The 27690-nt window shown below is 35.9% G+C and overlaps 1 protein-coding gene across 3 annotated transcripts in view; it reads right to left on the minus strand.

The window, feature by feature from the left end:
• LOC150091097 (uncharacterized) overlaps window positions 1-27690 on the minus strand; it is a 238628-nt gene that overhangs the window by 98551 nt on the left and 112387 nt on the right. For all 3 annotated transcript variants that reach the window (XM_090381847.1, XM_090381838.1, XM_090381829.1), the window contains exon 2: window positions 13216-13331. In XM_090381847.1, coding sequence (XP_090237973.1) covers window positions 13216-13331 — 116 coding nt within the window. The remainder of the gene's footprint in view (window positions 1-13215; window positions 13332-27690) is intronic.

Genomic DNA, 27690 nt, shown 5'->3' on the forward strand with positions numbered 1-27690 from the left:
ACAAAGTAAAATACGATTTGTTTTAACATACAGAGGAATTTGATAATCAAGAAATGAGATTACGTAACATACGATTCTAACCAAATCCCAAAAAAATACTTTTTAAGGAATTTTCATGTGTTACATTCGAACTAGAAAAAAAAAGTTAAATGCAAATTAGTTCTTTCTGTCTCTCTCTCTCTTCATTCATTCATTACGAGCACGATCCTGGGAGAAGGAGATTAAATTGAAAAGTAATCTACTTAAATGTACGAGTCTTGAGGGACAATGAAACACACCAAACTGAATGAAGAAACCAGAGATATCATTATCTCGTATTATGAAGAAATTACAAAGTATAGAAAATCACAACAAACATGGTTTTATTAAAAATCCTCTGAAATGATTCAAAAAGATGCAAATCTTGTTCAAATAAGTTTTTGCATTAATTAAATTCTGAAATATTTTGACAGAGATAAACCGATCCCAAATTTGATTCTACGTAGCACGTAGAACCAAAAGCAATCATTAAAAGGAATAGAATTTACCGTATTAAAAAAAAAAAAAACGAACAAACTTCGAAACATTCACAAAACATTTATGAGCGAAGTTGCTCTTTCTGGAGGGATCACATTGTAGTACAGAGAAATACTCCTCGTGCTATATTTAACTGTTGATTACTGCACACTGCTCAGCGGTCCACGGTGGCATGTGCGCAGCGCGCTCGCCTCTTGAGTAGAAGTAGCTGGGTTCGAATCCCACCAAAGGCATTTAGGAATTTATTCCTGCCTTCTTCCATTCAGGGTTGAGTTAGTCGGTCTCATGCCGTGGACGTGAGGGTTTTTCCGCCGGGTACTCCGGTTTTCCCTCACAGACCCAAAACCGACCTTAGAACACACACACGGTTACAGACCCGTACACACTTTCCTGAAAATTCAATACACCCGTTTTTGGGTGTAATGAATTTTCAAGAAATTTCCAAGGAACTATCCCCGCCCGGGAGAGGATAGTTCCTTGCTCCCACCAAATATTTTACACCTTAATGTCATGATTTCTTCTTTAAAATTTCAGTTAACTAAGCATCCTCATCTAAAATTTGGCCACAAAATCTCTTTGCATGGAAAAGTTTTTCTCAATATAAAAAAAAAAAGGTTTATGTTCATAAGTATTTTATATTTTATTCTCAGACACTTTTTTTGGAAATATCTGCGAAAAAAATAAAATATTTGAGAACAAAATATTTCGTGTGCAAAGAGCGTTTGTGGCCATTCTGAACAACTATTTTCCTACGTATGAATTAAATCAACAACAAAAATAAAAAATATATGTAATCTTAAAACACATTTTGAAAAGATTTTTAATTGCTATTATTCACTATTAGTTGGTTTATCATGCCATACAAAACAACCTGCACAAGCACTCTGCCTAATGGATCCCTTAACTACTGTAACCTTTTCTAACGATGCAAAGGTAGAATTTTGCACAGTACCTTTTGACCGTGTGCAGTAATGATTACAATAACTACTTCTTGGAATCGATAGCTAGGCACAAGGCTTGGCTTTGCAATTTTCTCAAACCAAGAAACATTGTAAAAGCATTTTAACCAACAAACCAAGGCAAAGATGCAGAGCATCTGCATCGATAACTGTTGTCAATAATTATCTTCAAAAAAGCACAGCTATTACCAAGTTATAATACGCCAGACATCCATCCCATTTTTGGGCAAATATAAAGGAAAAAAGGGCTAAATTCAGACCAAAGGTGTGTTGTTGCTCAGCAATAAATGTTCCTACACACAATTTACATACTGCTACACATGTGACAAGCCAATATAACTTTGCAATATTGCCACATCTGCGTATACCACTTATTGTAACTCTTCCCATCCTTGAAGTTCTTTTGTCTGATAAGAATTTTCCTGATGATAGTTGCTTTAACAGTTACTCTAGTCGCCCATGGTGTCATGGGCAAGTGTGTTCTTTAATAATGACTTCAGAAACGTTGTGACAGAAAAGTGTCTCCTTGTCTCTAGGGGTTCTGGGTGAATCTGAAACCCATTCATATTATAACACCCAATCAATATTCTATGCTGGTAATAATTTCCATAGACGCCTGTTAAGACTCTATAATTTAGCTTGGAACCAAGGAACAAGTTCATCAAGCTTGTCATCCCTATATATATAAAAAAATGACAAATCTTGTTGTGAGAATTACAGGGGAATAAGCCTTTTAAATGTTGGATATATATTATATGCACGATTATTGTCAGCAAAAACACGGATATATCTTGATACAGCTTTATATGAAGAACGAAATGGATTTAGAAAGGGAAGATCCTGTATTGACCCAGTTTTTACATTAAAAATTTTAATACAGAAAAACAGAGAATATAATATTGAAACACATTTCGCATTTATTGATTTCATGAAAGCTTTCGATATCGTCTCTAGAGGACGATTATGGGAAATTTTAAAACAATTAAATATCCCTAATTATTTATTAATGCTATAATGGATGTCTATCATAATAACAGAATTGCAATAAACCAACTCTGGTATAACTGAATGAAAATCAATCAATCTAAGAGTTGGTCAAGGATGGCCGATGTCACCATCGTTGTTTAATATTTATATAAATGCAATAGTCAAAAAAATGGAAGAATACTATCAATTGTCGATTTAAAATTGATCGAGTAACTAAATTAAATACTTTATTATTTGCGGATGATCAAATAATAATAATAACTCAAAATGAAGACGAATTTTTAAAGATCAATTTTTACCTTAAATAATATTGCTAAAACATTCGGAATGGAAAATTCAAATGAAAAGACTAAAGTTATGGCATTTAAAGGTAAATCCAATCAGAAGTAAAATAGTAATAGAAAATACCATCGTGTAACAAGTAAATTCATTTAAGTATCTTGGATGTTATCTTTCTTATGTCGAAGAAAAGGATATTAAATTAAAGCTTTCCAATATTTTAAAAGTTACAGGCTTGATTAACAATATCCTAACACCGAATAAAGATCAAAAGAATACAAGGATAAAAGCTTATAAGGTGATAGCGAGACCCACTTTGCTCTATGGAAGTGAAACGTGGACATTTAAACTAAAAGATGAGAAAAGGATTGAAAGTGCTGAAATGAAATTTATTCGCCGAATCAGTGGCTATAGATTATTGGACAAGAAGAAAAGTTCTGATATTAGCAAAGAATTAGGAATTGATTCAATAATAAATAGAATCTACAAATACAGAGGAAAATGGATTAATCATTTAGACAGGGTGCACCCAGCAAGATTACCAAAGAAGATTATGAAATATCGACCAGCTGAAAGAAGAGATCCAGGACCTCAGAAGAAAAGATGGACTGAGACCGGAACAGGCCATCTGGCCTAAATCCTTGAAATGATGATGACGATCAATACTCTAATAACTTGAAGACTAGAGACAATAGGCAGATAAGGGTCAAATCATACTTACGTCTGCAAGCATTTCTAATGTTATTCTCTCCAAAATTTTGGTGATAATATAAAGTTATTGTATTAATGAATATTAAATTTCACTAGAAAAAACAAGCCAAATTCTCTGAATATCTAGAAATGCGTATAATTTTAATTTTGTATATTTAGCTGAATTCCTATTATTTTAAAAATAAGAAACAAATGGTGAGACAGCGGCCCAGGGAAGTGAGGCCTATCAAAATATTCTATTCTTTTTCATTTTTTTTCTTTACTTGTTCCTTTTCAAACTTTTGTAATGGACAGAATCTGACTTTAAATAACGGGGTATCTTCAAAAATTCAATTTTCTGACCCACCCTATTTGTAAATTTTGAAACTTGGGAAAGGGAGGCGAGTTGATAATGTAATACTGGAAGCAAGAACTGTAAGGTTAAGAATCCCTCTCCATTAAATTCATTATTATTTTCTACTGAATATCCGAATTGCGTTTGCATGCGTTAAAAAGGCCTCTTCCCTGTTCATAATCTCAGAAGTACCAGAGATCTCAGCCATCGAGGTAACATCCTTAACAAGTAACATAAACCTTATGCCTTAATTGAAAGGGAAAAAGAAGTACGCAGTTTAAAAGCGTTTTAATATTATTGCACGTTATTTCTATAACGATATGCGAGGCATTTCAGGATAACTTTTGAAAGCTGTCGGGGCGAAAAAAGTTCCAATTTGCATGTCGCCAAAACATCCCAAAGGTCCAATTCTTTAACTCGTTCTAGATAGCTAAAGATAAGCGACCAAAAAACCTATTAAGACTGCTGAGAACGGGCAATTTTCTTATCTACAGTAATTTATTGAATTGATTGTGCCAGACGTCACGCGGAACAACAGACATTTTTCAAATACAAGCCACATTTTCAATACTAAAAAAATAAAGAGAAAAAAAGGGAACTTCAAATGTGCAACTCCAATAGTAACAATGAACTTTCCGCGCTACTGCTAAAGATTGATGGTGTTTGGTATAACAGCAAACAAAATAAATTATCTGAAAAGAAAACCTAATGCCTACTACTGGTGACAATTAAAGCGCGGATTTTCTTAGTGGGTGGACAACTCTGCTAACCTGCGCTTTTTTGAAGTGGAAAAACTAGCCAATCTATCTAACATTTGTGACAGTACAGTTTAAAATCACACTAGCATGACAATAAAGAAATCAAGTTCCTGCCACTTTCAGACTAAGTGAGCAAGAATGCGGTCTTGAGTACCAGCCTTACAGCATTCTTTTAAAGTTTTATAGGAAGCTCGTTTGCGAAAATATTTCCGCTATAGTGAGGAGAAATTCTATAGGCGGTTGAAGATCATTAGTTACTGCCCTCTTCTACCACATTCATTCCGTATATCTTGCACCTACAATTCGTGGTACCGACTGCTGAGCAGTGCTTTTCTTAGACCAATATTGTGTTGATGAGAGGGGTAGAATTGTAAAGTAAATGCTTTAAGGAGTAGATAGTGAATCTTGACTTACCTATATACATTCACCCTACTATAATAGTGGGGAGAATTTATATCCCACTAAACTCCCACTAAAGCAGTACTGATCTTGTTTATATTGGCTAGACCAAATCTTTAGTTTTCATGTACAATCATGCTGCCTCCTGGGCAAAACTCAATTCCACTTGCTGTGCTAGGAATTACGGATTACAAAACGCTACTCGAAATCAATTCGAAAGAGATGTACCGCGTTTATCAGTTATGGATCCTATAAACTGTAGAGAAGTTGCCACTGTTGTTCCTGGGTTGGACAATCTTTTTTTTTTCTACAAGAAAAGCGGCATCATACATTGATAAACAGTGCTTACTGAGAAACTCAGGCAGTTAGAAAGTACTTCCCGTTCAAGTAATGATGCTGTAATCCTTCGACAAGGGCTTGCATTTAAATGAAGTACTTTCATTTTTTTAAACTCTTCCAAGGTTAGGTATATGTCAAGTTGCAAAGCAACTAAGGTTATGAGGAGTCAGTATATTGTGTTCTGTAATTATGGTTGATTTGCTGGACGAAACGCGCGATAAAAATCATGAAAACCTCGCCTGAACCGCTCAAGTGGCAGCGATTCATCACAGTAATTCCAATTAATGGTAACATGTTATCAACATTATACCAATTTTTAAGAAAGGGTCCAGAGGAGAATGCAAGAACTATAGGGGAATCAACCTATTATTGCCACTGTGCTAAAATCTTTGAGCGAATTCTTGAGAAATTATTGAGGAATAAAATAGAAGAGAGAATGCGGGAAGAACAGTATGGATTTAGAAGATGAAGGTCAACGACTGACTTGATAGTTGCCTTAAGAGAATTGCTAAAAAGACACTGGGAATTTGCCGAGAGCCTTTTTCTGGTATTCTTAAACATCGAAAACGCATATGATAGTGTGCAAAGAGAAAAAGTGTGGGAAAGTTCGGAGGAAATGGTAATAGATAGGGAGGAGGTAGTGATGATTAAAAATATGTATTTAAAGTGTGAAAGTTGTGTGAGGACAAAATTTCAGATTGGTTTTCAGTGACCAATGGACTTCGACAGTGTATTATCACCACTATTTTTTATTGTTGTCATGTAAAATATCCTTGCAGCTGTGTTTGCAGATGATGTTGTCCTTTGGGAAAACAAGGAAGAAGAACTTCAAGAGAAACTAAGATGAAAATGAGATGAAATCCTTTGATATGAAAATGGACAAGAAGAGGCCGAGAGGAAGACTCTGAAAGAGGTGGAGAGATCAAATTAGAGAAGATGAGGAAACAAAGGGAACTGAATGGGAGAGAATGATAGAAGACAAGATCTGGGAAGACAGAAAAAGATGGAAAGCTTTGACTCACCTGACCCAACGTTAGGTTGAAACAGTGATGAAGACGTTATCAAGAGAACGTTATTAACGAAATCTTTATGTCCGTTGTACGTTACTCGTCAAAATTAAAATTAGCAAATATATCGCATGTATAACTGGCATTTATTTACAGCGTTGGGAATTATTGTTTTCAGTGAATCGTGAAAATTCGGTCAGCTATCAAAGTTTATCTTCAGTTGTTGGTATTATGAAAGTTAACTTCTCAGAACTTAAGAATGAGAAGCTCAAGTGGATTTTATATCGCTACTTATTAATTTTACGCGCGAATAATTTACGTTAAATGAAATGTGCAGGGATCCAAAGTATAATTAATAACGTAATTCAAGAAAAATGTTTTAACTAACTCCACCTATTTAATTACTCTATTCCCTTACATCGAATTGCTCTTCGATAATCTATGTAGCAGTCAGTACACCAAGTCATGAGAAATTTACAGAGACACCACTCTTTAAATGAAAGTTGAGCGGTCGATGGTTATTCCCATATATAATAAGTGGATATTTAAATCGAGCCATAATTCATACTCTCATCACAGTTAATGTGCAGACCACTTTATGCGGAAACTATCTATCGATTTAACTGTAATAAGTGATGTGGCTAACTAAAAACGACCACCAGTGCACATGCCCGTTTTCAGCATAAATCAAAGCAGTTATTAAATTTTAACTTGAGCAAAGCTTGGTTTCTTTTAAAATTTTATCGAATGAGAGACGTTTACTAAAAATAAATGGCTGGAGGCATTCCGTTTCATACTACCAAAACAAGAACCCCATTATTTTTATAAGCAGGGTGTTTCGTAAAACGATAACCACACATGGAGGATGATAATGGTATATAAACGGTTATGCCATTCTGAATAGATAAACAGCTAGAAGAATTTAAAACGCATGTAGCTGTAAGTGAAAAGTAAATCGCAAGGATTCAAGAATCTTTTTTTTTTTTTTGGTTAATACTTTATAGTAAAAAAAATAAGAGTGAGTGATAGTAATTTTTGTTATGCAGGTCATAACCCGAATATTGTTTAGATAAAAAAAAAAACATCACCAAGGTGTTAACATCTATGTTAGATACTGTTCAAAATGGCCGCCACTGTTATCTATTCGCAGCCTTGAGTTTTCACAGACATTGTTACCTTTCGATTACTTGCAGCATTTCTCAGCACTGAAAGGAGAGTGCATGATCGTGTCATCTCCGATTTATTTTAAACTACGTGAGGATAGGTATTCCTTGAATAAAATGACCAAGCAGCAAGACCCCATATTCAAAAATCGATAAAGAGTTTGTGTTTCTACTTATCGATAACTGTAGTTCACCTCTCCGTATCAGGTCCTCGTGGTCTAGGGTTAAACCGAAGGAGTTTTGAAACCTGCACCAGAGGCTGCAGGTTTCAAAACTCACCAATGACATTTTTATTTTACTATATTTTTTCTTTCTTTTATATAAGTTCAGTACAAATTCGCCATAAAAACAAAATCGTGTAGAATGTATTTTAAAATTTACCAACCATCCGGCTTATGGCTATTCGCTCCCTCCTCTGGAGGTTGTTAACCTGAAGATAAAGTCGATTCGCTACTGTAGTCAGCTTATCAACTGGCTCCTCTCAAGTTGATAAGAAATAAAGAAATGAAGGAAATAAAGGAAGAAACACGCACATGGCTACAGGCTGAAGTGTCGAATTCCAAGTCTAATAATGCAAATAGTCACTGCTTAACTACGTTGCAACATTCTTACAACGAACCAGATTTAGAAATATTTTAAACAAATTAAAAAGGGAACAAAAGTGAAAACTAAAAGAAAAAATATATATCTTAACCCCTAAGGGCTAAATGACAGTAAAAATTCGAACAGTAATAAAGAGTAAGGCAAACCTTTTCCCTGATTTTCTAAGCGGTTCCGCAAGGTCGTATTGCTCGGTACATTTGTTTTCATTTAAGGAATAGTTTATCCTAATGAAGTTTAAATAAATCAGAGATGGCAGGATTGTACACTAAGCTTGCAAAGCGGCACAATTTGATACAAAAGTTCGTCCGCTTGTCCACTATATTTTCTAATACATCAAGTCATTTATATGATGACAGTTCCTTTATTTCAAAGGAAAGAAATTAAGGAAAATAAGAATCGATGTCCTTGGTGGCTTTGTAGACCGGCCATGACCAATTCTGCGGTTATGGTTACTCTGATTCAGATATTGTGTTCAACGATGGACATCTCATGTTGTCCATCGTTGTTGGACAACATGAGATGGTATTATTAAGGCCAAATAATGCATGAAAGCGAACTTTTTCTGCATTATCCATAAATAAATAAATGATAATAATTAAAATAAAACGTAATAGTCATACCACTCTAATTCGCGCAAGGTAATCCTCCAGTTTTCTTTAAACTTAGACTAACTGCCTCCACTAATTGGGACGCAATCAATGTTCAAAAACCTGAGTCCTATAGATGAACTTCATGAGATTAACCTTCTGTTACTGTTAAAGAAAGATTGTGTCTATGTGTGTCTTCCCCCCAACTAGTTCGTGTCTCACGTACGAGAGATAACAGATTTTTCTTATTCATTTTACTCGATCCTTTCAGTGCTTTATAATGAGGTCTCTACACCTGAGTACAACATTCCAAATGCGGTCTAACTATTATCCTCTACAGAAGGATAATGACGTCCTCATTACTAACAAATACCCTAAAAAATCATAGAAAGGCCACCATGTGCCTTTTTCGACGCCTCTTTACACCATCAATCACGTCAATGACGCGAGAATTTTTATGGGCCTTTTTCACAATGTGGTTCAGTCTCAGGCGAGAGTTGCATGGTTTTTTCTCCCGGAAACACGAATTTTTCGTCCAGAAACCACGGAATACACGCAATTTATAGACATAATATATACTGCGCAATATGGCCTAAGTTGGTGATGCACCTAAAACCCTACAAAAACAGCAGCCTGTTTACACTGTATGGAAAATTTCATGTCAGATTGGATCATAATTGACTAAAAGTTTCATATAATTTTTTGATACAAAAATTCTTGCTATAACTGACATTTTCGTCTTGACTGATTTTTGGCTCAGCCCCCCCCCCCCCCCCCAAGCTTGACTACAGGATTTTTGGTAACCAAATGGTACCTTACGTTTAGTAGCATTAAACTTTAGTTGCCATTTTTTGGACCACATATACAACCTATACACATTTTAGTGAAACAATGTGGTCTGGCTCGAAATATTGACCACTCTTACCATTTCCGAATCATCAGTAAACTTTCGCAACTAAACCTGGATACCCTCGTCAGTATCATTTATGAAAATTATAAATGGTTGGAACCCAACCTAGATCCCTGAAGAACCTCAGTTTTTGCGTCGATCCGCTCTGAAGACTGACCATATATGACAGCTTTGTCTCCTATCGTTTAGGTAGCCTACGATCCAGCACCGGATCGTACTATTAACTTCAACTTCTTCCAGTTTATATAGCAGCCTTCCATGAAGGACAGTATCAAAAGCTTATATAATGTAAAAATGTTACCTGCATCCAAATATTTAATAACTACATCAAAGTAATTTGCAAAACTAGACAAGCATGGCTTTAAGAACTCCCTTAAAGAACTCTTAATGGGATATACTCAGATAGAGATGGTCCTGAATCGCATCCTCAACCCTTAATCCCAAATCTGGTCTTCCAGTTCCACCTATTCATCGGTATGAAAGTGGAACACTGATTTATCAAACCTCTCGAATCTTTTCCAGTCCCCCAATGTCCAGGAAATGTGGTGCTGGGCCCATTGCAGGCGAAGATTTCGATAGATCGGTCAATATGGGCACATGAACAGGTCGCCAACTATGAAATACCCAAGAGCGTCCGCTGGATGTTGTGGTCGGAAACGGTTCTCTGTGCACCCTAGTCATCACCCACCTGCGGCGTCCCCCAGACGCCGGTGGGTGATGCCACTGCTAAGATGCTCTGGGATGCGTCACTCGTGGAGACTGGGTAGTCAATGTTTTGGCTCGTGAGTGTATATGGGGGTTTAACCCATAAGCCCTACACGTTTTTTTTTTGGGGGGGATTCATGTGTTGGTTTTTTTGTATTTAGGTTGGTCTTTATTTGATATTGAAGTACTGTTGTTGTTAGTTTGAGATTTTTTGCATTGCTCATTTTTTTAATATAGAAATTATTAAATCAATTAAGGGAAAAGGTCATCTGTGCTTCAACAGATTTCTGTGAACTGTTACTGAAGTTTTTAAAACCCACATTTCTTGATACTTATAAATATATGAGTATTAGTTGTTTTAATAGAACACGCAAATAGATTTACGTAACTTATATTATTTAGGAAACAATAATTTATTCGTTGTGTGTGGAAAAAAGGTCCGAAAGAACGAAAGAATATTAAGTGCTGTTGTTATTGGTATAGGGCTTGACGACACAAGGGCTACTGAGGCCAAAGTGTGTCTGTTCACTGTTTATTTACAGGCAACATATAGCTATAGATGTTAAATTATATGCTCCTGTACAGGTCAATATATTTTAGGTACATCAAAAGTCCTTCTATGTTGCTTTATTTCCTATGAGTTGAGATACATCATGAGAGATTTTCAATGTGGAGAGAGATTGAAAAGTGTTAGAGCGGATGGTTGAATGTAAGGGACAATCAACCAGAAAATGACGGACCGTAAGTTGCGTCAGACAGGATGAACACTGAGGTGGGTTTTCTCCCAACAGTAGGAAGAGATGTGTACGGTGAGTGTGTCCAATTCTGAGTCTTGCCAATACCACTTCCTTTCGTCTGTATATTAAGTGAATAAGCTAAATTAAAACGAAACAACCTTAAAATACATAAACGTTTCGTCTACGTAATTTTAAGGTTGTTTAATAAAACTGGATATTGTAAATTGCACGGATTCAGAATGATTGGCCGAGATGAAACACTTCGGCAGATTTTAAAACAGTATTTCATTAGTTGTTTATACAAATAATGGCACTGCTTCGTTTCTCAAGCCATCCATCTTTATATTCTTTTAATTAAATTTCAGAGACAGAAACGGGGGAAATGGTCGGATTCTTTAAGGGTGTAACGCAAAACGCGTCCAGTAGAGTCCATGAAATATCCATACTGGGAACGCATGTGACCAGAAAAAACGAGCAATTTACAGAAAATTATAAGCCCGATTAAAAATCTTGTGCGAAGAATACATAATGAAGCAATCCTCACAATGGAAGATCTATAGATATATTGTGGAGTTTTGAATTTTAAGAGCTAACGTGAACTCGTACATTTGTATTTTAAATTTCAATGAATAAAATAACAGACTGGCTATTCAATTTCAATTATTAAGTACAGTTTATAGGAATTTATTTATTTCTTCGTCAGAGTTATTCTTGAGCAGTTTTCTTTCCAAGAGAAATTTTTACTGTACACCTTCTAGTAATACTAATTTAAGATTTTCTTCCTTGGATCCTTTATTCTGAGATTCGAATAATAAATGTACCAATTTTTCATATATAATAAGAAGTATTTGCAAATGACATCTATAACAAAAACAGGGGCGAATCCAGACTTTCAAGAGAGGGAAGAGCAAAATAACAACGATGATATACGTGATTAACAGGAATTGAAAATGCTCGAATTTATCTCGAATATTTAATTAACCTTTACCGAATAGTTACCATACAACTTAATATAAAATATAAAATATATTGTTCCAAGTTTCAAATTACTGAAGACTCTGTGGGACGATCTCTTCGATCATTCATTCGAGTTTCACCGACTTAAAATAAATTATTTTTGTTCAAAATGTTTCCCCATAACGGATCAATGCTGAAAATTTGAGTACATGTTATTTTTAGTTTCGAGCATATGTTTCTTTTAATTAACAAAAAAAAGATTATTTCCAACAAGTTCATGATTTTTTGGAGGACCTTTTTTCTCCCCCTAGGACCATTTCCTCTCTCAACCATCAGAGAGGACGTTAACGAAGAATTCCATGCATCTACTAAAGAAGTCTGAAACGAAGATTTTAAGCCCTCTGCGTACACTGACATTTCTCCCGAGATGCATAAAAATAAACAAGATAACTGGTTGAAATCAAAACAGCTACGACTGTTCTCCCTAAATAATTCCTACATTAATAAATTTCTAATGCGAACCTTCACATGCATGATTAGCAAACCAGAAATACTACTTGTAACCATTAAAAAAAATAATTAAAATTCGTAACTAAGGATCTGCTATTTCTTTTCCTTCTAACATTGATTTTTTGCAGATATTTTCATAACTGTGTCTCGATAAAGTGCATAAAAAGAGTTCTTATTGATTAAGAACATTTAAAAACTACCTTCGAAGATAATAGCTACATCATTCTTTTTTTTTTTCTAAGCTATATTTTTTTAAAAAGCGAATGCAAAATAACTAATTTTTTAGGCTGTTACATAGATTAATGACTTTTTGCCAAACACGAACAAAGGTTAAATTCTAAATTTATATTTCAATTACCGAATCTGATATTACGTTTTTAATGCTACTGTATTCAAATGCACTTTTCCGGATAATGGTGGCTATTAATAAAACTATTTCACTACATTTAATTTTACCCCATTCTGGAAAATTTAGAGGACCGCTTAAAATTTGAACATTTGTGACAGAGTATGCCAAGTAGTGATGAATTTAAATTCTGATAAAGTACTGCAGCGAAACACTTGTTTTGCTTTTGGCTAGGAATTTTTTTAAAACACAGGAATTCAAATTTAGGGAGTCGATTTGTATTCATACAGGAAAAATATGATGTTTTCATACAGTTAGGTTTCGCATTTCTTAACTCTCCAAAAGTTATTACCTTAAAAAATTCCCATAGCTAGCTAACTACTGATTAAAAACAGCTACAAAACTTACTTTATCCAGTCTCCTAGTTGAAGATTTACTTGTATAAAACTAACGTTAGCTATATGCCACTCATCATCTTTCGTGGAATTCGCTATCCAGCAAGAATCCCCAGTACAGCACGCCATCTGAAAGAGAAGAAAAAGTTCTACAAATTTATCGTATTAGATATTTACTTTGTTTAATAAGAAATCTCCTCCATAAGATTAATCACTTTTACGTTAGCTTCTTTAAATAAATACTCTTTTTTGCACACAAGGAAAGAAACAGAACAATACTGCTCTGTAAGCCCTTCACGGCTAGGGGTTAAACAATATTAAATCCCCTAAGTAAAGAGATTTACTTAGAAAATTAAATAACTTCAAATTTGTTGAGCCACCTACTTTAGGTGTCTCAACGAGAGCGTGAAAATTAATATTCCAAAAAAAAATAATAATGAATTTTAATGGACATATTCGTGTTTGGAGTGGCAATATTAAGAACGACCTGTAAGATGGTATCGTTTTGTGGTGGGATGGGGAAATTTTCGCTTGGATTATAGTGCATCAGTTCACAGAGTATATTAATTCCTTTGGCCTTATTTTTTTTATTATATGTGTAAAAGCGTATTCACAGGGGAAAATACGGGATTCACGCCGATTTAATGAACGCGGATTGAAAAACCTGAAATAATTCCTAGAGGAGGGGGTACTTCTACGCTTCATTTTAGTTAACCATAGCCTCGATTGAGGTCTTTGAAAATTGCTCTAGCCAGTATCGTTTTAAGCAGTTTCGATAGCTTGAGCTAATAACACGATGAGCCCTCTTATAGTCAGTGGAATACACATTTTCAGTGAGTAATATTAAATATTTATGTTAAAAATAGATATAGATTTTGATCTCCAAAAATAAAAGTAATATAAATTCTTATAAAAGCAACAAAATAGGAAATATAAAAAATACAAAAGAGGAAGGCACCCTAAAAGGCTGCTGCTCCTGGCGCTCATTTAGCTCAATGGTTAAAGCGACACTGACTGCCTCCAATCTCCAATGAGATTCGAACCCAGAACTCTCCAAATAAGTGATAACATGCAGGAAAAAACTTTACTGTCACAAAAGGCGCCTCGTCTTCCCTTTTCTCCATATGGTTATTATACATACATGCACTTTATCAAAAGTATGAGTACACTAAGGAATAAGCACAGTTTATTCAGCCAGCAAGCAGAAAGATGCTCAACAAACTTGAATACGGAAAGATGATTTAATGTTGTGCGAACGGAAAAACGTGGAATAGCCGACTTTTCGGGGGGTGGGGGTACTTTTGAATTGGAATTCTTAAAGGCCTGTTGAATTGGAACGATAATTGGCCGATCCTCCCCCGAATCGGCCAACTATCGTTCCAATTCAATAGGCTTTTAAGAAATACTGCAGTCTCCTTCTGACAGGAGTCCAACCCAGATCTCTTCAAACAAGTGACAATTGCTGAACACGCTATACTGTTCTGGAGGACATTCGTACATCGTATGCGAACAAAAGGCCGTTGTCCAGGCAAAGGTTGAATATAAACCAGGTAACCACGTGCAGCTTGACAAAAAGAGATCTCCAAACAGTTGGTCATGCTGTGTTGTACGGTAAATCTGTTACTAAAAAGAACTAAAGGATTCTGGGAAAGCAGAGAAGCTGTTATCAGTGTGAAAGTTGCACACGGTACGTTTCTTAACGATTCTCTGGAGCGACAGTTCTTAAGGTATGCTGTTTTCATCCGATGGAAGAAACTGGATGCTGTACAAATCCAAAAAACGTTTTCAAAAAATTTCGGCATCCAACTTTTGTAATAAACCGATTAAATAAAACCTTGACACATGCTAGTAGCAATGTGATAACTTGGGTCTACTCTTCGTAGTATAGTGTTCGACTTTTCATAAACGGTGCCTTGCATGTGGACGTTGTGGCATCTTCGGTAAGGCTGTTCTTTTATTACCAATGTATCTGATGCATTTTTATTGGTCAAAATTCACTAAATTAATAAATATTTAGCAGGATTACTGAACTGTCCTGCTGATATCTACTTGAACCAGTTAAACGAACTCAAAAGACACATGTGAACTCATTCATGGAGGACAACTTCACTTTAATGAAATATTTTCGTTGACAGGTGTCTTAAACGGATGGAAATATTCCGGGAAGAACGTACTGTCTTACAGGGCAAAGGATACCCTACATCGTATTACAATTTCATCCGTAAACACTCTTTCTTCTTAGTGCTTCAATAAGTAACAGCGTAATTTTACTAAACAAGCTAATGTCAGTATTACAGCCTTGTAACTGTGTTCCCTTGTAAATATTTTAATTCAATTAAGCGTTTTGCAATAAATAAATGAAAAGAAGAAAAATAACCATGGAGAACTTTCACGTAAAGTTCATTTTAAGGCTGGTATATTGTTTACAAAGGAACGATAGAGTTCCTACAATCCACGTACCTTTTGGCATTAACGTTATGACGAATAACTACTTAGGCTAATAAGCAAAAGGTAAATAATCCTCTGTAATAGAAGTAAGGGAACTAAAAAGAGAAAAAAACGCAAGAAACAACACAGTTAATTACTTCCCCATGGGAAGAAGAAAGCATATATAAAGATCACAGATAATCTCAAGAATGACAGAAAGCGCAAGAGGAACTAAGCGAGAAAGGGGAAGAATAATATAATAAACGTGCATGGCCAAAAGTTGCGAGAGAAGAGAAGTTTGAAAATGTAGGTTAAGGCGCCACAAAATAGTTTTAAAATTAGTCGAACCAGGCTTGGATCAACAATAAAGCCAGAAGCGATTCAACTGTTGATCCTCTTTGGATCAGTGGCTGGATCAAGAATCAAGCAAAGTTAAATTCATTAATAGAATCGTGGTCAATTTAAACGCGAATGTTACTGCGCTCTCGCGCTAACCACTCGAGTTTTATTTTTCCAGAGAGAAACAAAATGTTTCTCTCTGAAAAAAATTTTAATAGAATGAATTGAAATTATGGTGTAAACAAGGTGAAAACTTCTAATTTCTTAACATCAGCCTTTATCCCCTTCCACCTCACCCCAAAAAAGGACGTATACTATCAACATCATAGCTCCACCCGAACAATGACAGACTCATAATACAAAGACAACCTAGAGGGTTGTCTTGCTGTATTATTATGTCTTTCTGTATTATAAGGATAATTAAAAGGAAAGGTATAAAAAAGCTATGTAACTCATAATGTAGTTATACAGTAGTTTCATATAACGATCCTTAATTGATTTATTAGTGTATTAATATTGGTCGCAGGTAAAACTAGATAAATTGTCATTCATGATTAAAATTCAATTAAATCTCGGGGTGCCCAAGTTCGGATACATGATGTGGAGTTTATGAGCGTGGTAATTCACACATGAATAGTAGTTATTCGATTGAGTGTGTGGCAGGGAGGAGAATAATAGAATCCCTTGAAAAGTTTTGCGAGTGCTATTCGTAAGGTCATTTGGAAGCTTTGACGTAAGGTCATTTGGAAGTTTATTCATATTTTGACGCATAAAAATATGAATAAACGTATATCTATCAATAAGAAAGTCAAATTTGAATTTCATTCCTATTATGTACCTGAGAGCGGGGTTCAGAAATCGTGTATGACCTCGATAACTCACATTTAATGTTTCCCATTGGAAATTAGCAACTCTTGGGTAATTTTATTATAGCAGTATAGGGCCCGAAGGGTTTCTATCAGGCTGTACCGAATACAAAGCGAAGAAAATAATTCAACCTACTTGTTAGAATGACTAATAATATTTGCTTTGGCATTCGTTTGTCAAACCCTCACTAATTATGCATTCAGTGCGAGTTCACAAAAAAAATGCCAAAGCAGAGTCCTTCTGAGAAGATTTAAGTTGTTTATAGCTAAAACAGTCTTAAACAACAATAATACGTAGAGGATCAAGAACAGTCTCTTCCCTAAAATTGAGATCGTTATAAACGAGTTGCACTGTACTTTTATTTTCCCGCTTTGAAATCCGTTAACTTCCTTTTTGCCGTGTCCCATTTACAGCTAAGGCACGCTCTCGGAGTGCCGATACTCGGTGTCTTCGCTAGTTCTAACTTCATTCTACTTCCGTATGAGACCCTATCTAGAAATCTTCAACTTCTTTATCTCTTCGGTTTAACCTCAGCAAGCCTTTAAAGATTTTTCTGGAGCAAATTGGATGTTGACAGGCGAAATCGTTGTTTGTAGTAGCAAAGCGTGAATCGAAGCTTCCACCTGAATACAAATCTAGTTATCTGAATGCAAAACTTGTTCAGCCACGTGTGATAATTTGCTCTTGTAGGCTTAGGCTCAAAAGATTCCGATCACAGACTGCTGCGAAAAACGATCCTCGAATGCAAAACAGATCATATAATAATATAACACAAGTATCTGAATGTATCGCTAAATTTCTGTATTTGAAAATTCGGAACATCTCATTCACATCGACTGCTTTCCACCTACGCATAATAAACGGGCAAATCTCGTTAACTGCGACCCATGCCCTTACGAATACTATATAAATCCTATACAATTTGGAAATAAACTCGGGCGATGCTTATTTCTCTCTTATATCAATAAGTTATGCTGAGTTTGTCCTTTAGCAGCGAAAGAGAGATGATAGTATTTTTATTTATTTTGTTATATCCTCTGTAATCAATTCTGCCACACCTTCTGATAAATATTGACCGTCTCAGTGTTTTACTCATACAATTCTAAGTTGTAAGCGTGACGGCTCGTGTGTTTTGGGGTGCTGCGTCTTAAAGTTACATTAAATTGCCATGGTTATAAGACATGCAGACCTACACAGTAATAATAAAAATACTACAAAACATTAACTAGACATTTACCATTAACAGACGACTTGTACTTTTATTTAAAAACAAAACCCATTCTTCGGTTTTTATTCGTTGAAAATAGATTAACTTTTTCATTCAAGTTTGGTGCACTGTTGACCAAGCATGTTGAAAGCATTGCTTGAGCATTTAGCCTTTCCTGATTCATAGTGCTCCTTAAAATTCTTTTTAATGTCGAATGGCAGCGTTCGGGCTCTGAAGTAGTCATCGGAATGGTCAAAAGAACTTTTATGAGTTTTGTAAGTTCAACAAGAACTTCGGCTAGATTATTTTCTCAGATAAATTTGAGCAAGTCAGTTAATTTGCAATAATTGTGTAGATCATGTCTGCTATAGAAAACTTTTAATTCCGTAAGAAGTTTTTCTCTTTCAATCATGGGATATGCCTCAGTAGTCTCCCGTACATCTTCCATGGGCATTTTCGTACGAAAAATAAGGTTCTCCTTGTTAAACAATTTAGCAGAAATTAATTGCTTTGTAAAAGAATATCTCTCACCTATGTCAACAATTATATAGTCATATACTTCCTTCGCTTCAATCATGAGTGTTTTTGAAGGGTTTTCACAGTACATTGAATTCCTGATTTTTAGAATGGCATTCTTAAAGTTTCCTATATATTCGTGTATTTTAACTGCCTCAATTTCTCGAGTTTGCATTTGATTATAAATAACTTCCACGTGAGGCATTATCTGATGGAAAAGTTCTAACCAGAACTCGAATTTTTCATTACTCAAGATGTGCAAAATTCCAACTGCTTTTGAAATCGTCATATTTACGTTTGCTGTTACTTGTAGTTCTTCTATGCACTTTTTTAAGGATTCAAAATTTTCATAAACGCTGTTCACAGTGCGTATATTGAAGTTCCATCTTATAGGGGAAGGAGGAGTCGGGCAACACGGCTGTCCATATGCCTTCTGATAACAGAGAGACGCTGTGGTGATCTCGAGAAAAATGTTGGCATCGACAAAATATTCTTGAATCTCGGTACTACTTGCTGCATTTCTCATCATCGATATTTATTCCGCTAATGAATGAGACACCTGTGTTTATAGCCTACGATATTGTATGTTACATCTCAAGTCCTGGTAGCACCTCACCAGAGACCAGGCAGAGGAATTATTTGTCTGTCATCCTGAACAAATATCTGTCCTCTTTCTGTGAATACGCTACCTATTTTGGGCTTAAAATAAACCCTGAAAAATCCAAATAAATCATCTTCTAACCTAGAGCACAAGCAGACCTCAATCCAGCAGCCTCACTGCAGGACATTTTCTCGTCGCTACTCACTCCATAAAATTCCTAGGATTGGTAATCGACGAAAACCTAACGTATAAGGAACAAATTCAGCAACTGCGTTCAAGAGCATTATGGGCTTTCTGGGGTATGAAATTTGATCTCTGTAGACCGCACAACAAGGAAACAGTCAGAACATTTCTCCTCTACTATTTTAGTTCTATCATCAGTATAGAAGTTTGGTCGGCTGCTCCTATGTCCAGTCTGAAGACACTCTGGAGTCTGGAATTCTGGGTCCTAAAGTGGGCCAACAATTGGGCTCACCAACCCTATACAACATCAAAATCACAGCTCTGCAAAAATCTGAGTGCACTCCATCCCAGCACCTGGCATATGCGAGGAAGCTCACAATGGCGCTTAATTTGTGCTCCGCTGCTTTCGACTTCGACTTCGTTAACATCTGGGAAATCGTAGGCTGGAAAATCTCTAGTAGAGTTCTCAGAAACCGTCCACTGCTCTGTTCTAACCTGCAGAAGCTCTCAACCTTTAAGCGGCACTTTCCGAACAGCATCATCGGCGCTGACCTCTGCAAACATTGATTTGGATGTGTGGTTCAGAGATTCTGCATACAGAAGACAAAAGGGCAAATCCATAGTCGAATGCATTCAGCATTCCTGGAATTGTCAGCGGAATAACTCCAAGTGAGTTTCCAGACTGTCTCAATGTGTTGCAGCTTGTATATAATAACTATAAAATCTATATAATGCAATATAAGCTGTGTATAAACTATTAGCACTTTCTTTTTTTATATAAGCTGTGTATAAATTATTAGTATTTTTTGTATTTGCTGTGTGCCCATGAAGTTTGGTATGTACTGAATGTAATGTGTCCAGTTAATTATTAGATTCCTCTGGTTGCTTGTAGCTGGAATCGTGTCCTACATTTCGATGAATAAAGAATTTTATTATTATTATTATTATTATCAGATTCAGTTGGTGTGCATAGTAGTGAATAAAATGTGCATTCTTGTACACTTCTTTTATTTTAGCCTGAACTTCCCCTTTCTTGCCTTTCATCACACTTGCGACATCAAATGTCTGAGCAACCAGTTTTTGAATATTTGCTTCGAGGATTACGTGTAACTGATCTAGAATGCACTTCGATATTCCGTCTGCAGTTTGGTTTTCCGGAGTGAAAAAATCCCAAAAATGTCTCTATTCAGTTCATATCTCAGAACAATTACCATTTATATATGTTTTGAAACGTCTGTTGTGTCATCAGCCATGACAGCTACGAATGAAGCTTCTTTAATTTCTCTTTTTATTTCATCCCGGCATATTTGCAGCAAACGGTCAACAATACCATTCTGAATATTTTTTGAAATGCCTTTAAATACTACATTACTTTCTAAATGTTTCTTTAAATTGGAATCTAATGTACAGGAGAAATTTATTAATCTTCTGAATACTCCTAGATTTTTAGAATCGTCTTTTTCGTCATGTCTACCTAAATGTCCACATGAAACTTTCCATCTGATCAACGATCGCCAGTATGGATTCCGTCAGTGTCGATCCACTGAGGATATTCTGGCTTATGTTACTCGTTTATGAACAAATTCAATGGAAAAGTTTGGTGAAACACAAGAAGTTGCTCTTGACATCTCAAGGGCTTTCGATCGTGTTTGGCATAAAGGTCTTCTAAACAAGCTTCCATCGTATGGTCTGCCAACTGTCTTTTGTAATTGGTTATCCATTTTTCTCTCTGATCGCTCACTGAGGGTGATGGTAGATGGTTCTCTGTCTTCTAACTTCTCCATTAATGCCGGTGTCCCCCAAGGTTCAGTTCTTTCCCCCACCCTTTTCCTCTTGTATATTAATGACCTTCTTCCCTATCCATAGTTTGGCCGATGATAGCACATTGCATTCCACTTTCCATTTTGAGAAACCTTGCTCTACTCAATCAGCTTCAACTTCTCGAATATCCGCTACCAATTCCTTAAATGCCGACCTCCTTCTAAAACTCAGTCTTGTCTTATATCTCGCAAAAAGGATTCTTCTGCTCCTATGCTTATCTTTGGTGACACTCCGATTTCTAGGTAAAATGAGATATCACTTTTGGGGATTACCCTGACTTCTAATCTCCCTTGGTACAAGCACATTACAAATATTGCTTCCTCTCCATCTAAAAAACTTGGTTTTCTTTTTCGTTCTTGGCGTTACTTTTCTTCCAAACAGCTGTTCACTATGTACAAATCGCAAATCCGCCCTGCCATGGAATATTGTTTTCACATTTGGGGCGGTGCCCCCAAAAACCTCTCTCAGGCTTCTCGATTCCATTCAGAAGAGGGCAGTTAGGTTAATTAATGACTCCTCTCTGATAGTCTCTCCGCTCGCTGTCTCATAGACGTAGTGTTTCTGCTGCATGCCTTTTCTACAGATACTTCCATGGGTACTGCTGTTCTGAATTGGCTTTTATAATTCCCGCTCTCTCTTTCAAAACAGTCCGAACACGTGTCACCACCAGATAACATCCATTTACAGTCCAACTTCAAACCCACAGAACCAACTTTTCATCTTCCTCGTTTATTCATTCAACTGCCGTTTTCTGGAACAACCTTCCTTCATACGCATTTCCTGAAAATTACAGTCTACAGAAGTTCAAGTCTAATATCAACAAATATTTTCTTTCATCTTCTCAACCTCCAACCCAAGCACGGTACTAAGTACTATAAGTTCTAATACCTCTCGTATTTGGGGCTGTCCACAAAATTTAATGCAGTCTATTATTTTAGATATCTCACGATTCTTGGTAACTTTTCTGTTATGTTTGCAGATCGAGAGTCTGTAAGCCCCACTAAGCTGTTCTTTAATATTTACGCTTCCTAAAAGTTATAGTGAAATTACAATATCAATATGTTTCTTCGAACCCTCATATTTTAGAGTTTTTTCTTTCATTCTGTTTATGTTTGTAAAGCCACTTTTTGTCCACTTTAAGTCACCTCCGAATAGTAAACATGGAAAATTTTTAACTTCACAACCACAAAGCCAACTTTTCCTTTGGTATCTTTCAGTTTTAAAACTGCGAATATATTTCTTATTATTACTTATTCTCCGCTGAGAAATTTGAATCATTGGTGGGGCGGCCTTCTTTTTCAATCGCATTTTTTCGTGGAGAGATAATTGTGAAAAATTGAGTTACTGAAGTTTATTTGCTGTTACGCGATTTTCTTCATGGGGAAGCACCCAGGCCATGATCGAATCAAATTTCACAAAATCGTGTGTCGTAGAAATAATGTCTTACTTACACATCACCTCGAAATATAACTTCAACTTACCAAGTTCAAGCTCAATTCACAATTAAGCTGTAATCGCATAATTACACTGTTGAATGTTGAGTACTGACTTAACACTGATATTCTTTAGTTACTTAATGGGAATTTGGGCGAATAACAAAAAGACACTGACATTGTGGCTACACACCCATCATGGTCAACGATGAAATCTGCACTGCGCGCTTTACAGTGACTGATTCGTTTCACCTATAAAAAAATGTATACTGGCAAGTTGCTAATATGCTGGTTGCCAAAGGCGTCCAGCATATTAGTGTCACTGCCTGGCGCACAGTGAGGCCTACAGTTAATTAAACTTAAAAGTTGGAAACGATTTCGTGTTTTTATTCGTTTATTATTGAAATGATTCATCCATAGGGTATCGATGAGCCGCCCCTGGTTGTAAGTCTTATTAGTGAGTGAACTTTAATGAATTTAGAAGTCTCCCATACTTTCTAAGTTAATAAGTATATATTCTAGAAGAGTGCTTCTCAAATTTCGGTACGAATATAGCTGGTTTTCGGTAATAAGAATCTTACATGAATACGTTATGAAGATAAATCTTCATAACGTATTCATCATGATATTCAGAAGCCTGTAATTGTGCAGGCATGCGAAATAATGAAAGCACTAGAGTAAAAATTGCTCGATTTTCACATTTATAATTTTTGGGTAACACTCAGTGCTTCTTTATATGAAAGAGCTTTGATGTTTCTGTTGCTATTTTTTTAAAGTTTAGTTCACACTCAAGAATCTCCAAAACACAAAGTGCAGGTCCAACTCTAATTTTCGAGAAAATCGCTTGCAACACTTTTTCAGGAATTATGTCGTACTGAATTACTTTGAGAAAAAAAATATTGGCCAAAAAAATATGATGCTAAATGATAAATATAATTAGAAATTGAAGAAATTGAAAATATTAGAAATATTTCCACTTATCGATACCCAGAATTCATTCTAAAGTGAAATACTAAACATTAGAAAATAAATGGACATGTTGTTTTGATTTCTACCAAGACCATGAGGAATCTTTATTCAATTTACCTGTCTTGCTGGATGAAAAACCGGAGTTTTTGGGAAAGAAAGATATGTAACCCATACTCGATACTGAAACTTGGCCATGGTGTGAAAAAAGCCCATAACAGTTACTCTCCTCTCAGACGGTACTAGAAGCCTAGGACTAGAATCGTTAATTAATCTAGAAATTACAATTATTAGTGATTCTGCCTCTTCAGCTGCATTGTTAATTAATCTACAAATAGACTTATCTGACCAGCATACTTTTATACCTCCTTATTTGTAGGAATAAAAATGCATCCGTTCGCTTTTTCCAATCAAGTGAGCAATTTCCACATGCAAAGGCGTTTCTCCTTCAGTTTGCATTGAACAGAAGATTTGCTCAAGTGTAATGTAATCAGAACAGCTACAGTCTAATTAAATTACTTTGACTTACTCTTTGCACCACCTTTTTCTTTCTTCCTTCCATAAACTAACTTGTTAATTTGTAAATCCCAGTATCTCCGAATAAAACAAAGAATATTTTTGCCATTTTAGCGTGTAACCGATATAATGAAGAATCGCGGTGTGAAACCATCTTCATAACTAATTGGCCAGCTATAATATTGAAGTTCACTGTTGTAAATTATCAAGCGTAGTTTCATATGCTGAATTTAACAACCGATTTTCGAAAACAGGCACCTTAAGTAATTAGATAAGTGACTGCGTTGGGAATTTATATCGTTTAAATAACGAAAAGTTGGAGACACTCATTTCCAATCGTAATTTTCCACCCATTACTAAAAATATTATGTCATAAGTTTAAAGGATATGGAGTCTTTCTGAGTACATCAATGCCAAAAATGGTTAACCACTTGAGAACCACGCTGTTAAGCAATAATTAACACAATTCGGTCAGTTGTGGATATTAGAGTTTATGAATTAAACTAGGCTACAATTAAGTTAATGAAGAATTCATTTATTTATAGCAAGAAAATTCAAGATGAAGCTTTCATAACAAAGTAGTTATGAGTAGCTGGACAATCATGCGTAAGTTAAAACACTGTTTGTTTTTTTTTTTTTTTTTTTTGTTTTGAATTGCGAATAACCAGAAAAGCTATAAAACGTTTATAAAGTTTTTTTTTTATTATTATTTCAGCATACCAGCAGGAAACAGGCGAAATCTATCAGCAACACATAAAAAATAATCCAACCGATTGGAAAATTGAACCGTTAATGTTTCTTCAGTGAATTTCCTGGTGATCTTTGGTTGCCTTCTTTTGTGTTTTAAATTCATTTTATGATTGTTTTATCTAGGTGAGATAAAATAACTGAAAAATATATTTAAAAAAGCAATATTACCAATGGCATCCAAAAGGCAAAGTGTTTCAATCGTTATCTGAAACCGGAAAACTTAGTAATGATCGATAAAAAGACAAAAGTAAAATTTTAATCATTAACTCTCAAAAAACCTATACACAGATCACAGTGCTACCTTGCGCCTCATAAGCTTCATGCTTACGAGTCATCTCTGCCTGATTGTCTGTGATTAGAAGTTACATTTCGCACACCACTCTGATGCGATCCTTACAAGATGCTCTTCCCGAAGTGACAGACGAAGTAACATCTTGTACAGTTCAACACCCCAAAAACCGCTAGTATATGAAACGATATACCACGCTGGTCCAGCCAACCCACACTGGACCAGCGTGGCAGATTAAGGTCCATTCCATCGTTGAGGAATCTTCCATTTTCTAAAATACGAAGCAGCAATTTTACATTTCCTTGAATGCGAAGGTCAGTTTAGGGAGTTCTGAAGGACAAGAAGGCTGCATTTAGGAAATTTCGGAAGGTATAAGAACACTGAAAAAACTGAATTTATGAAACTTTCTCAATATTATTCTATTTTCAGAAGATTTTGAACTTTTAATATGATATAATTTTGCATCGTAATACATGGAACAAGGAAAAACTATCTCAATAACATCAGCCATTCCAGACCCGTCTTATGAACAATAAAGTGGACTAGGTGCTCCCTATCCATGGCATATATATCTTTTCTAAAATTCTCAACTGCTTATGGTCATTATTATTGCTGTAGCTAATGAAAATTAAGAAAACACTACAGATTTTAGTTAGCAACATTTTTCGGGCTGATCATCTCCAAAAGGAAAACAACCGTATAGCATTATCCATACTGTCTTTCGGTCTGCAAGTCCTCATAAATTACATGAATAACGACGGCTATACCTTTTGAAGTAAGCAACATTCCAATAAAACATATCTACTTGATGATTACGCAAACTGCATTTCTGCGATGGGAAATCTCCAAGGACAAATCTGGGGAAAAGTGAGTACACCGTTTAGTGAAATACAGTCACAAATGTTACGCTGGAAACAAAAATTCAATTTAACTTAAGGTGTGCAAAACTTAAGGACCAACACTATTTCTAAAGGTTAGAACCAAAAACACTTTACTTAAGGTACTCTTTACTGATGAGGGTATATTCAGTCTCAGCAGCGATTCTGGACGTCAGTTAATCTGGCGAGAGGTTGGCATACGGTATCACCCCGTAAACATCACTGAAAGGGATCGATATAGAGGACGAGGTGTTCTCGTCTGGGGAGGCGTTACCTTGGATGGACGTACACAACTCGAGATACTGGAAGGCGGTACTGTAACCGGTGCACGCTACTGTACTGAAGTAATACTTCCTCACGTGCGTCTGGTTCCAAGGTGCCATTGGCCCCGAGTTCGTGTTTATGGATGATAACGCCACACCCCATCGCACTGCAACTGTTGATATGCTTTTGGAAAGTGAGGACATTGTTCATATGAATTAGCCTGCCCGTTCCATTGTTCTGAATCCTATCGAACACATATGGGACGCTCTGGGGCGACGCCTAGCGGCACGTCCACACCCACCAGAAAACGTTCACCAGCTGAAGATGGCGCTGACAGAGGAATGGACGATGTTACCGCAAGAACTTATCAACAACATTGTTCTAAGCATGGACAGGCGGTGCAAAGCCTGCATCGACATTAGGGGTAGCCATACCTCCTACTGAGGACCACCTCTTCCCTTATTCCATGTTGCCATTTTTTATAACGTCCCTCTGTACCGTTTTGTTTCCCCTCAACATTTCTGTATGAGGTTCCTTTGGTTATGCTTTTCCTATATCCAGGCCACTCCTATGAGAAGCTACAGGTGAAAACCTGACTGGTCCTTAAATTTTGCACACCAGTGTACGTTTATGATGAATAAATAAACAGGGGTTGAAAAACAGGTATGAATATTTTATTGCTGTTGAGCAAAATTAATCTAAACATTAGCAGTTGTGTTTTAGTTATGAACCAACTTAAAAATAAACATTATCTAGTTTTCCCGTATCAAGTTGTGCTAATTTTAATTAATGCTTTTTATGTCTGTAAGATCTTTAATTACCAAATAGGTAAATTACGATTCCACTGTATCTGTTCTCAGTGACTTATATAAATATCAGTGATAAGTTTTAGTAACGAGTAAGGCGACACTGGTCCTATAACTGAAGCAAAAGTGGAGGTGAGGTCTCTTGATAAAATTTTGAGCATAGGACGATAGTGTTTTCATTTTTGAATAATCAGCACTGCGTGTATAAGCTCTTACATACCAATGATTATTACTACGGTTATAGAGAAATTAAGCACTTCGAAGGAAATGAATAAATAAAAACATACAAAATAACCCGAGCTTTCTCTAGGTTTCTTCCCCCAACTCAAAATCATTTTTACCAAGAATTATCAGCAGGTTTATAAATAATCAAATCTGATGTTTATCAAATAAACATAAGAATTAATTATCCAACGTCCATGTTTAATTCCTGCAATCGCAGTTTTTTGCTGCTAATGCTTCTTGTGATCTACAATAGTTATCTACTTATCTCTCCTCATCCCCAAGTTATGGTCAAAGGCATCACTTACTTTTGGCCGAGTCCTCTCTGTCTCAACTCTTTCTTCCTCCCTCCATTCTCTGGCCTAGTGTGCTTCATGATCTTGATGGGAATCTGCTAATTGAT

The sequence above is a fragment of the Mastigoproctus giganteus genome, chromosome 1, assembly GCF_048544385.1.
Source record: "Mastigoproctus giganteus isolate SK-2022 chromosome 1, ASM4854438v1, whole genome shotgun sequence".
In the NCBI taxonomy this organism is placed as follows: Eukaryota; Metazoa; Arthropoda; class Arachnida; order Uropygi; family Thelyphonidae; genus Mastigoproctus; species Mastigoproctus giganteus.